General features: G+C 39.6%; 1 protein-coding gene across 1 annotated transcript in view; it reads left to right on the top strand.

Moving 5' to 3' along the window:
- The first annotated feature begins 1,287 nt into the window (after positions 1 to 1,287).
- AP3M2 (adaptor related protein complex 3 subunit mu 2) overlaps positions 1,288 to 15,797 on the top strand; it is a 32,291-nt gene continuing 17,781 nt past the window's right edge. Inside the window, exons 1-2 of the mRNA XM_069075827.1 lie at positions 1,288 to 1,350; positions 3,288 to 3,620. Of these exons, the coding sequence (XP_068931928.1) occupies positions 3,348 to 3,620 (273 nt within the window). The 5' untranslated portion in view covers positions 1,288 to 1,350; positions 3,288 to 3,347. The remainder of the gene's footprint in view (positions 1,351 to 3,287; positions 3,621 to 15,797) is intronic.

The following is a 15,797-nucleotide window of genomic DNA, read 5'->3' as shown; positions in this document are numbered from 1 at the left end:
TCTTTTAGGTCACATCTCTACAAATTGTTCAAAATTATACCTTGAGAGATTTTGTCAAGCATCCTAGTCCTTTTCAAATTATCCTAGACCTCCTTGTCTTCCCTCCTCTTCACTCCCTCTCTTTTATTATATTAATATGTGCACATGTCCTCTGCCTCAAGCAGAATGCAAAAATCTTCGAGAAAAAGACTTTCATTTTTGCCTTTTTCTCCCCAGTGCCTCCTACTCAGTAGTGTTTGTCAAACGGAATTGCCATAATTCAGGTAGGTCATGCCTAACAGCATTCGCTTGATCTACCGGTCTAGTTACCTTGTCAAAAAAGATGACCTGTTCTTGACGGCGGATTTTACCTTTTCACTGTTTATTTTCTTCACAAACCATCTCTTTAAAAATTCATTAAGAAACCGAGGACCAGAAAGGGAAGTGATTTGCCCAAGGTCACACAGCCAGTAAATTGGCAAAGCTGGAATAAGCAATCCAACTCTCCTAACTGCCGAGTCCAGAGCTCTTTGTTGCACCAATGTATCAATGGTTTAGTCTTTTTGGATACTGTCTCAACAGAAGATAAGATAAAACAAGCACCCTAAGTGGAAGGAATGGTTTGGAAATCAGAAGATCCGGCATTCGTTAAATATTGAGAATCATGCACAGGGTTTAGTGCTGAAAGGGACCTCAAAGATCATCTGGTCCAACCACCTCATTTTCTAGACAGAGAAACTGAGGCCCTTGGAGAAGGGTCTTGCTCAAGGTTATGCAAGTAATAAGTGGCAGAGGCTGGATTCCAACCCACGACTCCTCTGTAAATTCATCACACTTTTCCCTTTACCATGCTGATCGAAGATATTATTTTCCTTCCCATTTGTGATAAATGTGATAAATGATAAAAAATAATTTTGTTTCAAAACAGACATCTTGTACCGTCCCAGTTTCTATGCGGGAAGCTGCGACACTCAGCTGCCTGTGATACTGAAAATAGGGCAACCACCCTCAGACCTGCCCAAGCCCACTGTCCCTCCGCCCACCCGCCCTCTCTGCCCGACGAATCAGAGCGCCGAGCGACTGGGAAGACCCAATCAGAGGTCGCACCAAGACAACCAATCACGAAGCTCAGAGCCTGGAGGCCCAGGAGGCGCCTCGGGGAGGTGCCCACCAAAGGACCGAGGAGGAGAAGAACGACAAATCCAATCAGCGACTCCCTCCTCTTCCCTGCCTGGGGGCGGAGCGCGGGTTCGTCATGTCGGCCAATGAGCGCAGAGGAGGGCGGGGCGCGCGCTCCGGTGTGGGCGGGGCAGGAGAGTGGGTGGAGGCGGGGCTTGTCAAGCGCGGCGTAGCGGGTCGGCAAGAAGCCGGGTGAGGGGGCCGCTTATTTTTCCGGGCCAGGTCGGGGGTGGGGGCAGCGCGAGCGCCTTGTCGCCGGGGATTGGAGGGTCCAGGGAGGGTTCGTGCGGGGTCCGAGAGAGCAGCGATGAGGGGCGCCTTCAGCGGCGTATTCTCGGGGTGCGATGGAGAGAGTCAGGGTCGTGCCAGACCTCAGAAACCGACCCTCTGGAATGCGACATACTGAAGGAGGTTGGGGGGGGGGGGCTCGCCACGAAGGCGAAGTCCTGGGGAGGCTCAGGATCCCGCCTGGAGACTGTCGGGGACGGGGATGGAGGAGGATGAGGGGGGGAATAGAAGGAGGGGGTGGAAAGCCTCGTTGCCATGGCAGCGGATGTATGGAAACGGGGAAGGCCCCAGCACCCCATCCTTCTGCTTCCCTTACCCCTCCCCATCCATCCCTCCATCTGTGTCACCCAGGCCCACTGGCCTTCATGAAACCAGGTTGGGACCAGCTCTGGAATGACCGGGTTTGGCATCTTCCACTACCTCCAACCCCGCCATCCATCCTTCCCTCCATCCCTCCTTCCTCCCTCCCCTGCCTCCATCTCTTCCTTTCATCAGCTGAGGCTTCCACTCTCCAGCCCCCTTTCCTGTGTAAGTTCGGGGGCAGCGCGTTTGAGGAGCCTTGCGCCAGTATTTTTGGTAGAACTCACCTCTGCCCCTGCTCGGCCATGTTGGAAGCTAGCTCTCTTTCTCTCTCCCCCTCCCTCTATCCTTCTCCCTTTCTCTGCCTTTCTCTCTTTCTCTCCTCCCTCCCTTTTTCCTCACTCCTTCTCCCTCTCTCTTTCCCTCCCTTCTCTCTCTCTTCCTCTCCCTTCCCTCTCTTTCTCCTTCCCTCTATCTCTCTCCCACTCTTACCCTCTCTTCCTTTCTCCCCCTTTTCCCCTCCCTCTCTTTTTCTCCCCACCATCCCTCCCTCTTTCTTTCTCTCTTAGAGATACAGAGATGTTGCTGCAGCAGGAAAGGTCTGAACTGTACCTCAGAGAGTTCATTTTTTTTGTGTAGAGTGTGAGTAAACTGTGGCCAAATTGGTGAAACAAGCAATTAACATAAGGCAGCTAGACAGGGTGTCCATGCAGCTTTAATGGCTGAAAACTGCATTTTGGGACAGCCTAGGCTGCAGTGGTGCAGTGGAAGTAGTCAGAACTAAGTTTCCAGTGATGACTGCCACTTACTACCTGTTTAACCTGGGGTAAGTCACTTATCCTCAGTGGGACTCAGTTTACACAGCTGTAAAATGAAGAGATTAGATCATCTCTGGATCTTTTAAGTTTTACAGTCTATGATTATGTCTTACATGAGGTACCTTGTGAATCAAGGCAAGAGAAGAAAGCTTTTTCAGTATAAATAACTACTTGTTTTATCTATACTTTGTAGCTTTCTCATACCTAGCACAATGTTCTTTATACAGTAGGCTCCTAATTCAAGGGTTTCAGAAGTCTTAGTGCCGTGTTTTAAGCAACCAGAGCTTTAGGCTTTAACTAAATTTTAAGCTATCAAAGCTTAAAACTTTGCACTAAAACTTTTGGGACCCTATATTTGTTAAATAAGGAGTACACGCAGGTATAAGGCAGAGACCTTCCCCATAAATAATTTGTACTTTTTTGGGAGTCAAGACAAATGTGTTAAAAATGAAATGATAAAAGATTTAAGTGATAATTCAGTATAATAGAAGAGATGTTACAAGATGATTTATAATTCATTGCTAACAGACAAAAATAGTAATTAATATTGGAGTTCAGAAGAGGGAAATATTTAGTTTGTCGCTATGACTGTTATTGAGGGATTGGAATATCACTTGTGTTTTTGATGGATAGGTATGATTTACATAGCGGAAAAAAGGACAGGGTGGGCATTCCAGACAGGTGGAGCATCACTCTCCTTACTTAACGAATTTTGTTTTCCAGGGTTGCATTTCTGTCGAGGCTCTGAGTCATCTCTACTGAAAAGGGCTTTCTTCTCTCACCATGATTCACAGCCTGTTCTTGATCAACTCCTCTGGAGATATTTTTCTGGAGAAGCACTGGAAAAGTGTGGTTAGCCGTTCTGTTTGTGATTACTTCTTTGAGGCCCAGGAGAGAGCTCCTGAGGCAGAGAACGTGCCCCCTGTGATTCCTACCCCTCATCACTATCTCCTGAGTGTTTATCGCCACAAGATCTTTTTCGTGGCTGTGATCCAGACAGAGGTGCCGCCCCTTTTTGTCATTGAGTTCCTTCACCGTGTGGTAGACACATTCCAGGTGCGTGATTCAGGAAAAGACTTATTTGTAGTGTCTCTTAAAACTGTACGAGTGAACGATTCTGTTGCATTCACTGTTAGCAGTATCAATGATGAGAGAAGCAGCTTCCCCAGAGAGTCTTGCTATTGTTCAGTTCAAAAGAAAAATAGCCTCATAAGCTGATGAAAATTGTGTTTTGGTCACTTTTAACCAACTGCTTGAAAGGACAATCGCAGTTTCTGAAAGTTGGACACCACTTCAAACACTGGGTGGTACTACTTGTCTTTGACCAGGCATACTTGGATGATACTAAAGTTGCTGGTTTACAGTCCTCTCAATTCTGGTGACTAGTTTGAATTCCATTTTCCTTCCTAAGCTAGATGACTAGAAATATCATGTTTTAGTATGGTTCTTTGTAGATATTAACCACAGTAATAAATTGCTTTGAGTTACATCAAAATAAGAACAACCACGGAGGATTGTTAAAGAGAAAAGAAACAAGCTAAGTTAATGTTTTTTATTGACAAATTTTGTTTCACACAGCAAACAATTTCACAAACAAATCACAAACCAGGTATATTCACTGGAAATTTAAGGAAAACATCATTAAAGGAGTATATGTGACTGATACTACATGCAATTTTATACCTTTTTACTTTATCATTTAAAAGAAAAGAAAGGTATGTGCTTTAATAAGTTAGTGCCATAAGTTAATTATTATGGTAGCAGCATGCCAGTTCCAAGGGTGAATAGTTTGTTCCCAAATAGTCTTTAGTTTGGGATGTTTGCCTATAGCTTGTGACTGAGTTCATAATGGGGCAGTTAGGTGGTCAGGAAGACTCATCTTCCTAAGTTCAAATTTGGCCTCAGATATTTGCTAGCTGTGTGTCCCTGGGCAAGTCACTTAACCCCGTTTGCCTCAGTTTCCTTTTCTGTAAAAATGAACTGGAGAAAGAAATGGCAAACCATTTCAGTATATTTGCCAAGAAAACCCCAGGTGTCATCATGAAGAGTTAGACATGATGGAACAACAATGAAGAGTTCATAATGATGGTGTTAAACCTTTATTGCTGATAGAAACCTATGAAGACTTCATTACTAAAATTAGTTTGTATAGTTTCACAAGGTGGTATTCTCTTTTAGAGTTTGACTTCAAAGGTAGGCAGGCTTCAAGTCTTCAAGGAGAAAGTTAAATTATGCAAGACCATCACTACAGTGTAAAACACAAGTTTCTCAGTTATTTGGGGCAATTTAGCCAAGGTTCTGACTTCAGACAGTAAAATGTTCTACTTAACTATGATTGCTTCCAAATCAAACTTTCTGCTCAGTTCCCATGATCAGCATTTACATGATGAGAAGTAACGACTCTCTGATTTAACTTCTGCATCATGTGAGTTCTGGAATTAGCTGTATGAATACAGAAGTTGGAGGATTGGCAGAGAAGAACATGACCACTGAAACATTTAGATAATATAAATGAAAAGCATTGTCAGAAACTAGCTCTATCACACGTTTAAAACTTCTTTATCCCAAGGAAAGCCAAAGAATACTTTATAATCTTAATTTAGTATGTGCATATATAGGTATAATACACATATATAATATATACACACAAAAAAAGCAGTTCTGAGATCTCAGGATTGATATGCAACATTAATTACTTCTTTCATACTTCAGAGATACATAATTTCATCAGTGTGGGTACTTGTACTACTGATACAGATTGCAATCAATCAATAAATCATTTAGTAGACATTTAGTATGTACCTATTATGAGTCATGCACTGTGCTAAGTTCTGGGGATACAAAAAGGTTAAAGACAGTCCCTACACTCAAGGAACTTAAAATCTATTTAGGAAGACAACATGCAGACAAATATATAAAACAAACTATGGAGAAATAGGAAATAATCAACAGAGGAAAGTCATTAGAATTAAGGGGGATTGGAAAAGACTTGCTCTAAAAGGTGGAATTTTAGATGGAATTTGAATGAAGCCAGAGGAGGGAGAGCATTCCAGGCAAGGGAAATAGCAGAGAAATTGCCCAGAGCTGAAAGATAGAGTGTCTTGTTGGTGGAACAGCTAGGAGATCAGTATTACTGAATTTAAGAATACATACTGGGGAGTAAAGGGTAAGAATATTAGAAGGATAGGAGGAAGCTAGATTATAAAGGTCTTTGAATGCCAAACAGAGCATTTTGTATTTGATTCTGGAGACAAGGAGCTAATGTAATCTATTAAGGAGGGGTGGGGAGTGACACTGTCAGGAAAATCACTTTAGTGGCTGAATGGAGGATGGATTGGAGTGGGGAGAGACTTGAGGCAGGCAGATCCAACAGCAAGTTATTGTAGTAGTCCAGGTGTGAGGTGAGGGAAATCTGAATTAGTATGGTAACAGTCTCAGAGGAGAGAAGGTAGTGTATTCAGGAGATGTTGCAAAAGTGAAATGGACAGGCCTTGGCAACAGCTTGGACATGGGGGGGAGAGGGGTGCGAGATAGTGGGAAATCAAGGATGGCTTCTAGGTTGTGAGCCAGAGTGCCTGGGAGGATGGTTTTGCCCTCTACAGTAAGAGGGGAAATAGAACAATCCTTCTAAGCCTTTCTTGATCTTTATGAGTCGGCTGGTCAAAAAGTTTCCTGATGGCCAACCTTTTGAAGATGAGTCTTTCCTCACTTGTCTAGGGAGTTCCTCGGATGACAGGTGTGCAGCCCATTGCTGAGACCCTCCAAAACTTCTACTCTGCTGGCATAGCCTTGGCAGTTTAATATCCATGCCATTATAAGGCATTGAAGGTAGCTTTTAGTGGACTAACTACTTTATAAAGTGAAAATTATAGAAGCAAGTGATAATTATGGATGAAACGAAAGCAAATGAAAATTATAAAAGCAAATGATCCAGCAAGTAATAGAGATGGAGCTAGAGTAAGTCATTTCAACCAATGAATTAAGTACCTATTCTGTGCAAGGCACTGTGCTAGGCATTAAAGATACAAAGACAAGACTGAAAAAGCCTTTATAGTTACATTGTACTGGGAGGCTACAATATGTAAACAGGGAAGTATGTACAAAGTATTTTCAAAAGGGAGAGAGAACTAACAATAGGAAGAATCAGGGAAGGCCTCGTGTAGGTGATAGCCCTCGAGTTGTCCCTTAAAGAAACCTGGGGATTCCAAGAGGTGGAGGTGAGGAAGGAGTATATTATAGACTTGGTGGTGACGTGTCGAGGTGTGAGAATGTCATTTATGGAAAACATCAAGTAAACCAGTTTGTTTCCAACAAAGAGTGTGTAAAAGGGAGTAATGAAATAAGACTGGAGATGTAGGTTGGAGCCATATTGTGAAGGGCTTTAAATGCCAGGCTAATGAGTTTGTGTTTTATCCCAGAGTTAGTATGGAGTTGCTGGCATTTGACTGTGAAAGGGAGAATCTGTAATGGCTTGAGGGAACCTCAGGGCCAAGTGAAAGCTTCTTCAAAGAAGAGATCAAGCTGAATGTGTTTGTTGGTCTCAAGACAGGAGCCAGCAGGTAAGGAAAGCTTAAAGGTGAGAGAGGGAATGATTTAAGGGAAAAGCTCCCAGAGAAGATAGTGGTAAGGTAGTTGGATCAAAGGTACAAGTAAAGGTGTTAGCCTCACCAAGGAGAAAGGGTGCCTTTTCATCAGATTGGAGCAAAAGAGGATACAAGTTTTAAGGAAGGAGATGAATGTCTACTGTTTTATCAGGAGGCAAGATTGTGGGAGAGAGGAAGATATGAGCCACATACAAAAACCCTTAAGAAAGAGGAGAGAATTGTGGTCAGTTGATAACCATAACAAGGATTTGGACCCAGTGATAAAGATGAATATTAAATAATAGCTTTATATAGCACTTTTAAGGTTTGCAGGGCACTTGACATATATTATCTCATTTGATCCTCATTACTTTATGAGGTAAATTTTATTATTATCCTCGTTTTACAGCCAATTAAGTGGTGCTTTAGGGCCATATAGCTAGTAAGCGTCTTCAGACAGCATTTGAACTCATGTCCTCCTGACCTGAAGTATAGCAGTCTATCCACTATGCCTCTTGGCTACCTCCTAGGATCTAGTGAAGTGTATGGAGTGAACCTCAATGGAGGAGAGGTCATTGAGTGATGGTGGCTAATGAGTAGTTTGTCTGCTCCTCCTCCTGACCCAATTCTTTGGAATTCATGAAAGAAGGAGCATCCAGGACTAAAATGGGCGACCAGATACACTGCCCTCTGGGGAAAGCCAGGTTTTTACTCCTATAGGGGAAATAATGTGAAGTCAGGAAATTCAGGATGAAGGGGCAGTAATAAGAGAGTTTCGGTTTTAAAGGATGCAGTAGAATGGGAGGGCCAAAGAAAATGAGGACTTTTAAAAGATAAGACTAAAATAGTTAAGGATGAACATACATGGAGATATTAAAAAATCCTCTCAGAAGTCACTGACTGTACCTGAATCTCTCGGATAAAGAGTGTAGGGCCTGAGAATTAGCCTACCACAGCATGAGGAAAATCCTTTTCAGTTGGTCAGAACCCCAATGCTTAAGTGACATATTATGCTTGAGTACAGAGTCATTAAGGGTTCTGTTACTATTGCTGGCTCTCCCAGGCCTAGGGTGTTTATAATTTTGAGACCCTGAGGGTAGAGAAAGAATAACATGATTGATGGACAGCTGACAACTGGACTCAGGTTTCAAGACCATTTCCCAGAATGGTAGAGATGAAGCATACCCAGAAAATAGCCTACATTGGAGCAGGCATTAAGCTTCCAAATCCCTGAGTTCTGCAAAGTAAAGCCCTCGTAAGTACCTTTGCTATGCTTGGGCTTAGGATATGTGAGGCTTTGAGGTTGTTTAGGAGCAGGCCCTTTAGTGCTCTGGCCCCTCAAGGTTTAAGCAAAGAGATCCAAGACCAAGGGGGTATTTGTTAACCGCCATGGTAATTCTAGAGGATACAGTGGATACAGGATGTATATATATATATATATATATATATATATATACAGGGGAAAATTTTGGACTTTGAAGGAGTAGGGCCTAGGGAAATATCTAGAGAAGAGTGGAAGGTAGGGAGAAAAGATTTGTATATACTGATACTTGATCTCTGAGAGCTAGTGTTTAATCACTTTAACTGTACATTCTTTGCTTAGGTGCCCACACATATGATACTTTATCTTATCCTAAGATGTAACGGTTTCTGTGGTGAAACATGTGACATCTAGTTAACATCCGCATAGCAGCAATATATGACTGATTATAATACAGGAAGTAGGAAAAGAGCTAGTTAAACCACAGAGGAGTTTAGGAAGACAAAAATTTAGTTGGGTTTCAGGTTTGACTTTAGAACTTACGGTTTTGAGGGTAATCAGACAAGACCTACGTTTTATGTCTTCTTTGGAAAGTGATACCTACACTTTGCTTTTAGGAGTAGCCTAGTTGGTACAAAAGTGTTCACTTCATAATTACTAAAGGCTTGTTATCTTAGAGGCCTCTTTTTCAAGGTCTGGGGTGACACCAATATCTTGTGATTTAAAAAAAAGATACATTTTGGGATAAAAACTTGATAACTATAGGTAAAACATCTTTTGTCCTTAACTCCTCATTTTAGTAGGAAAGAAATGTTTACTTAAGACAGATCTTATCTAAGGAAGAATTGACAAGAATCCAGAATTTCAGAGTCACAAAATTAGAATTTCAACTACAGAACTGAGTCTTCAGCTGCCATCCCATCCAGACAGGGACAAAAATTCATTGTATCATAAGTCTTTAAAATGGTTTCCTTAACTTAATCAAGCAATCCTTTGGTCAGTGGGTATTGATTTAGCTCCTATAATGGGCCAGGCACTATGCTAAGAACTGGGGAGCCAAAAGTAAAAATAAATAGTCCCTTCCCTCAAGAAGTTTAAATTCTAGAAGGGAAGACAACATGTACAGGTAGAAGTATATGAAAAATATATACAAACTAAATACAAGGTAATTTTGAAATGGAGGTATACTAATAACTGGGTCACGGCAGTCAGGAAAGGTCTGACTTAAGTTAGAGATGGTGATGTTTGAACAAAACTTTGATAGAAACTATTAATTCTAAGAGACAGAGGTAAGGAATACATTCCAGGTATGGGAGATAGCTTAAATAAAGGTTTGGAGATGGGAAATAGAATGTGTGTGAGGAATAGGAAGAAAGTCAATTGACTGGACCAAGGAGTACTGGAAAGTGAATAGTATATAATGAGAATAGAAAGCTAGGTTGGTGCCAGTTGTAAAGACTTTAAATGTGAGAGGAGTTTTTATTAGATCCTGGAGCCAATGGAGTTTATTGAACAGGGGAATGACATGGTCTAACCTGTGTTTCACTTTGGGACCTCTGTGGAGAAGGGATTGAAGAGGTAAGAGGCAGGTGGTCTGTAGTTTTCTCTGAGACATGTGGTATCTCTGAGGCCTTTTTCAAGGTTGTTTGGAGGGGAATGTGAGTTCTTTCTTCATTCTGCCATCTTGGCACTGGAAGTCCTTCCTTCATTGTTCTTTAACAAAATGATCTTTGCCATGCTTAACTCCACTGGTTCCCAGATTTCCACATATGAATGGCCCTTAATTTGCAGCTTTTTTCCTACCACCCAGACTAATCTTCATTTTTACCTATGCCATTCCTTTTGAATAAGATACCTTTCTAGAGCAATGTTAGATTCAGTTCTATCAAATCTCAGGGATACCTATGAGATCAAATATGTTCTTCATGTTAGGATCTCTAAATTAGCTTGTACATTGAAGAAAGATCTCATGGCATACACATAGTAGGTATAACAAGCTAGATGAAGTAGAGATCATAGGGTTGTTTTTGAGCTTCAGATATAAAATGTTTTGCAAACATTGAAGAGCTATATAAATTTCAGTATTATTATTGTTCTTCTCATTTTATATTTAATGATGTTCACATAGATAGGTCAACAGTCTAATATCCTTTTGCATTTAGTGTTCTTTGAACTATTGGGCAGATGGATAAAAGGATTGCATTTTAAAAATATATAAACTTGTAATACAAACAGCTTTTACCTCTTTAGGTTTAGCTCCTTGGATTAGGCTCTTATTTTATTTAACCTTATAATAAATAAAGCAGCTAGGTAGCCCAGTGGATAGAGTGCTAGGCCTGGAGTCAGAATGGTCTGAATTCAAATCCAGTCTCAAATACTATCTGTGTGACCCTGGGCAAGTCACTTAACCCTGTTTGCCTCAGTTTCCTCATCTATAAAATGAGCTGGAGAAGGAAATGGCAAACTACTCTTTGCCACTAAACCCCAAAAGGGGTTACAAAGAATAAGATATAACTGAAACAATGACTGAACACAAAAAATAAAGTTATTTCTTAGAGTTGCTCAGCTTTGATCTCCAATACATCACTGTATAACTTAGAGATAAAGATACCATTGATAGAAAGCAGTGTGCAGCTGTGTTAGGGGCAACATTTTGTTTCATAGTTTTTCCTTAAAGTTGCAGAGAAACTGTCCTTTTTTGATCTAGGAAACTTATGATCCTTGATATGCTTTCCTAATCACTGAGGACATAAAAACCCTAGCCTTGTGAAAAGTTGGTGTTCAACAGTCTTGACAGAAACACACTTGCATCTGAGAAAGCAAATTTCTTTTTGTTTTCTTCTTTTTTTTAGAACAATCCTATCCCCATCCTCCTTCCCTTTCCTAAATACTTTGTCCCAACTCTACCGCCATTGAAAAAAGGAGAAAAGAAAAACAAAACCTTTGCAAAAATTCACAGTTAAGTAAAATAAATTGTATTATATATTATATTATATTATTACTTATATTACTTATTTGGCATCTTGAGTAGATAACTTCTTTTTCAGGAGTGGTTAGCTAACCTGATTTTTAAAAAGAAAAGAAGATAACTAAATTGTTCATATCAAAAATTAAAAAGAAGAAGGTGTAAAAATTGAAGAGGAAATAATGGAAATTATTAGAAACTCTTTTGCCTAATTATATGTCAACAAAACTGGTGATGACCTAAAGGAAATGGATGAATACTAACAAAAATATAAAATACCTAGGTTAACAAAAGAAGAAATAGACTATGTAACTCAGTATCAGAAAAATAAATTGAATAAGCCATAAATAAACTCCCAAATTAAAAAAAAAAGCAACTCCTCAGATGGGTTCACAAGCCAATTCTATTAAACATTTAAAGAACAATGAATGGGGCAGCTAGGTGGCACAGTGAGTAAAGCGCCTGCCCCAGAGTCAGGAGGATCCGAGTTCAGTTCCAGCCTCAGACACTTAACACCCACATAAAAAAAACTAGCCTTGTAACCTTGGGCAAGTTACTTAACCCCAATTGCCCTCCAGAAGACAAAAAATAAAATAAAATATAGAGAACAATGAATTCAAATACTACATAAACTGTAATAATAAGAAAGACATCCTTCTAATCTCTATGATATAATATGGTCTTGATTACTAAACCAGGGAGAGACAAAAGAAAATAGATCCTAATATCCCTAATGAACATTGGTGCAATTAAAAAAATTCCAAATTCTCCCCTTCACTCCCTTCTCTACTCATTGAGAAGGGATAACATATAATATTCATTATACATGTGAAGTCATGCAAAACATATTTCCACATTAGCTATGTTATAAAACAAACAAAAAAAGAAAGATAAATTGAAAAAAATATATTTCAATCTGCACTGAGTTCATCAGCTCTCACTGGAAGTAGATGGCATTTTTCATCATGAGCCCTCTGGAATTGTTATGGATCATTGTATTGATCAGAGTAGCTAAGTCTTTCACAGTTGATCATCCTTACGATATTGTTACTATGTATGATGTAGTTCTACTTACTTCACTTGAGGCAAAAATTTTATGTAAGATATCTCATAAGCTACAACCACATATTATAAAGGTTATATATTATGACCAGGTTTGCCACAAGGGTTTATACAAGGAATGTAGGTTAGGTTGTCAGAAGGAAGACTACAAATATAATAAACCATCTTAATAATATAAATAATTTTTTAAAGCTATGGTGTTAACAGATACTGAAAGGGCTTTTGGCAAAATACAATACGCATTTTTATTAAAACTCTAAAAATCATTAGAATAAATGGACATTTCCCTAATATAGCAAATACTTTTTTTTTTAAAGCAATCAGGGTTAAGTAACTTGCTCAAGGTTACACGGCCACTTATTTCTGGGTGTGGTGCTAAGTATCTGAGCCCAGATTTGATCCCCAGGTCATCCCAACACTGGAGCTGGTGCTCTTACTCGCTGAGCTACCTGGCCGCCCCTAGCAAATACTATTTCAATGCAAAAGAAGACAGTGTATAGTCCTTTCTAATAAAAGATCAGGGGTAAAGCAAGGATGTCCAGTATTACCATTACTTTTTAACAGTGCTAGAAATGCTAACCATAGCAATAATACAAGAAAAAAAATTGAGGAAATAAGCATATCAAAGGGGAAAAGTTATCCTGTTTTTGCAGGTGTATTTGGAGAGCCCTACAGAGTCATCTAACAAATATAATAATTTCAGCAAAGTTACAGGAAAAAGATGAATTCACATAAATCTTCAGCATTCTTATATATAACCAGCAACTCCTAGCAATGAGTTCTAAAAAATTCCTTTCAAAATAATGTCAGAAGCTATAAAATACTTGAGAATGTATCTTCCAAGATCCAGCCATGAACTATATGAATTTAACTATTGAACACTCTTTGCAGAAATGACAGACCTAAATAATTGTAGCAACATTAATTGCTCATGGGTAGATTGAACCAATATAAAAATGTCCCCACTACCTAAATTAATTTGCTTATTCAGTGCAGTGCCAGTCAAACTCTCAAAAATATTTTATAGAAAGAAATAATAAAATAGGGAAGAGCAAAAGGTCAGTACTCTGAAGGAAAAAAATGAAAAAAAAAGTGAGAAGTAAGGAGGTCTGTCAGTACTAGGTCTCAAACTGTGTTACAAAACAGTAATCATTAAACTGATTTGGTACTGAATGAGAGAGAGATCAATGGAATAGATCAGATATACAGCATGTAGAAGCAAACACAGTAGCATGTTTGATAAATCCAAAGACCCCAATTACTGCAGGAAGGATACAGCATTTGCCAAAAAGTCATTGGGAAAACTGGAAAGTAGTCTAGCAGAAATTAGGTTTCAATCAACACCTCACATTATATACATTTCAGGGTTCCTGTAAGAGCTTCATAGCTACCAGTCTCAGGGCACACAAAATTTCTACTATATGTAATCCTAGCTGACATTCCCCCATTTTGCCATCTCCACTCCCCTCCTCCCATGCTACCAATGATGATTTGGGCATTGAGAGGTTATTATTTGATAGTAATAATAAAATAACAACAAAAAGCTCATTCTTCTCTTAGTGTTTGATAGATTGCAGATAAAAATGATCTTGAGACAAGTTGCTATCCTGTTTTTTATATTTAATGTTCTGTAGATTATTGAACTAGTGAACAAAAGAATTATTCTTATAGTCGAATAAAAGTATTAGGATGTAAGCTCATCTTCTGTAGACTTGCTGAAAGTATTCTTGGTATAAGTCCCATAAGAGACAGGATGACAAGGATTATATATACATTCTTTTCCCATATGGTGATGGTGGTAATGATGATGATGATGTATCCCTAGTGCTTAGCACAGTTTGTGGCATATAGTAGGTGCTATATAAATGCTTATTTCCATCCCTTTCCCAATGTACCACTCACTGCACTGTGCTAAGTACACAGGACACAAAGAAAGGCAAAAAGCAGTCTCTGCTCTCCACGGGAAAGTCTAGTGAGGAAATCTGGACACCACCAGGGAGAAGCACGGTGATCAGCTTTTGAGTGAACACCTGAAGAAACAGAAACAAACTCTGTTGTCATCAGAATATACTATAGACAACCTGAGCAGAAAGAGGAAATAGATGAGCAGTTAAAGTAACAGTTCAGAGGCTTGGCAAACTAATATAGGAGTAATGGGAGATTTCAGTTACCTGGACATCTGCTGGAGTGCTCTCACTGTGCAAAAAGCAGAATGTCTCATCATTTCTTTTCTCATCCTTCAAATGGTGGAGGAACCAATATGGAGAAATTCTATTCTGGATCTGATTCTCATCAATGATAAGGCACTGGTTACAGAGGTGGAACTTAGTTACCAACTTGGATTTAAGAGAAACACATAAGATGGAAGCAAAGATAGGTTATAGATGATAAATACAAAAGCTTGGAATAATGGGAGGGGGGTGTATTGTAAAGTTCAGAATGATCAAAGGCTGGAAAGAACAACAAAGAGGTGGTTGAAATTCAAGAGGGAATGGAATCACCCTTCTGAGTGCATGGGGCCAGTAGGCAGAGCAGCTGACCTCTTACTGTGCATTTTTTTCCCTGCAAGAAAAATGCTCTTTGGACTGTCAAAGACAGTACAAAAATGAATACTAGAGAATTGGTACCTAAGATAAGTACCCAATATTAGTAAAGTGACCGACTCCAATATTAAATTAATAAATGTTTTAAAATTACAGTACTGCAAAGCATTACAGATATAAAAACAAAATGAAAAAGAGTATCCATCCTTAAGGACCTTGCATTCTACTGAGAAGATAGAACATAAATATATGTGATCATTTGATAGGAGAGAGCATTAGCAAACATGAAGAGAAGCTTCCTATAAGGAGTTGCATATAAACTGAGCCTTGAAAGAAGTTAGAGATTCTAAGGGATGGAAGTGGTGATGAAGAAGGGCATTTGAGGCATGGGAGTACAAAGGCACAGTCTGGAGGTGGTATGTTGTATACAGACTAACATCGAATAATCCAACTGGACTGATTGTATAGAGAACATAAAGGAGATTTCTGTGTAATGAGCTTGGAAAAGATTGGAGCCAGAAACAAAGGCTTAAAGTGCCCCCAAGAGTAGGTTGTGTCTTTCCCAATGACAATAGGAAACCACTGTAGCTTCTAGAGAGGGGAATGACATAGTCAAACCCGTGCCTTAGGAGTATCAAGTTGGCAACTTTATGGAGAATGGATTTGAGGGAAGAGAAAAGGGGATGGACATGAGATGTTGAGGATGTAGAACTGATATGGCCAACAGATTATTATTTATGTGGGAAACTAGAAGGAAAAAGTCAAGAATAACTTCGAAGTGGGTGACCTGCAGGATGGTGATGCTTTTAACAGAAATAG

The sequence above is a fragment of the Petaurus breviceps genome, unplaced genomic scaffold (assembly GCF_028583685.1).
Source record: "Petaurus breviceps papuanus isolate PSGF00001 unplaced genomic scaffold, PetGlider_PUasm1.0 90919, whole genome shotgun sequence".
Classification (NCBI taxonomy): Eukaryota; Metazoa; Chordata; class Mammalia; order Diprotodontia; family Petauridae; genus Petaurus; species Petaurus breviceps.
The sequence above is the reverse complement of the archived record's forward strand: the minus strand, read 5'-3'. Positions and strand labels throughout refer to the sequence as shown.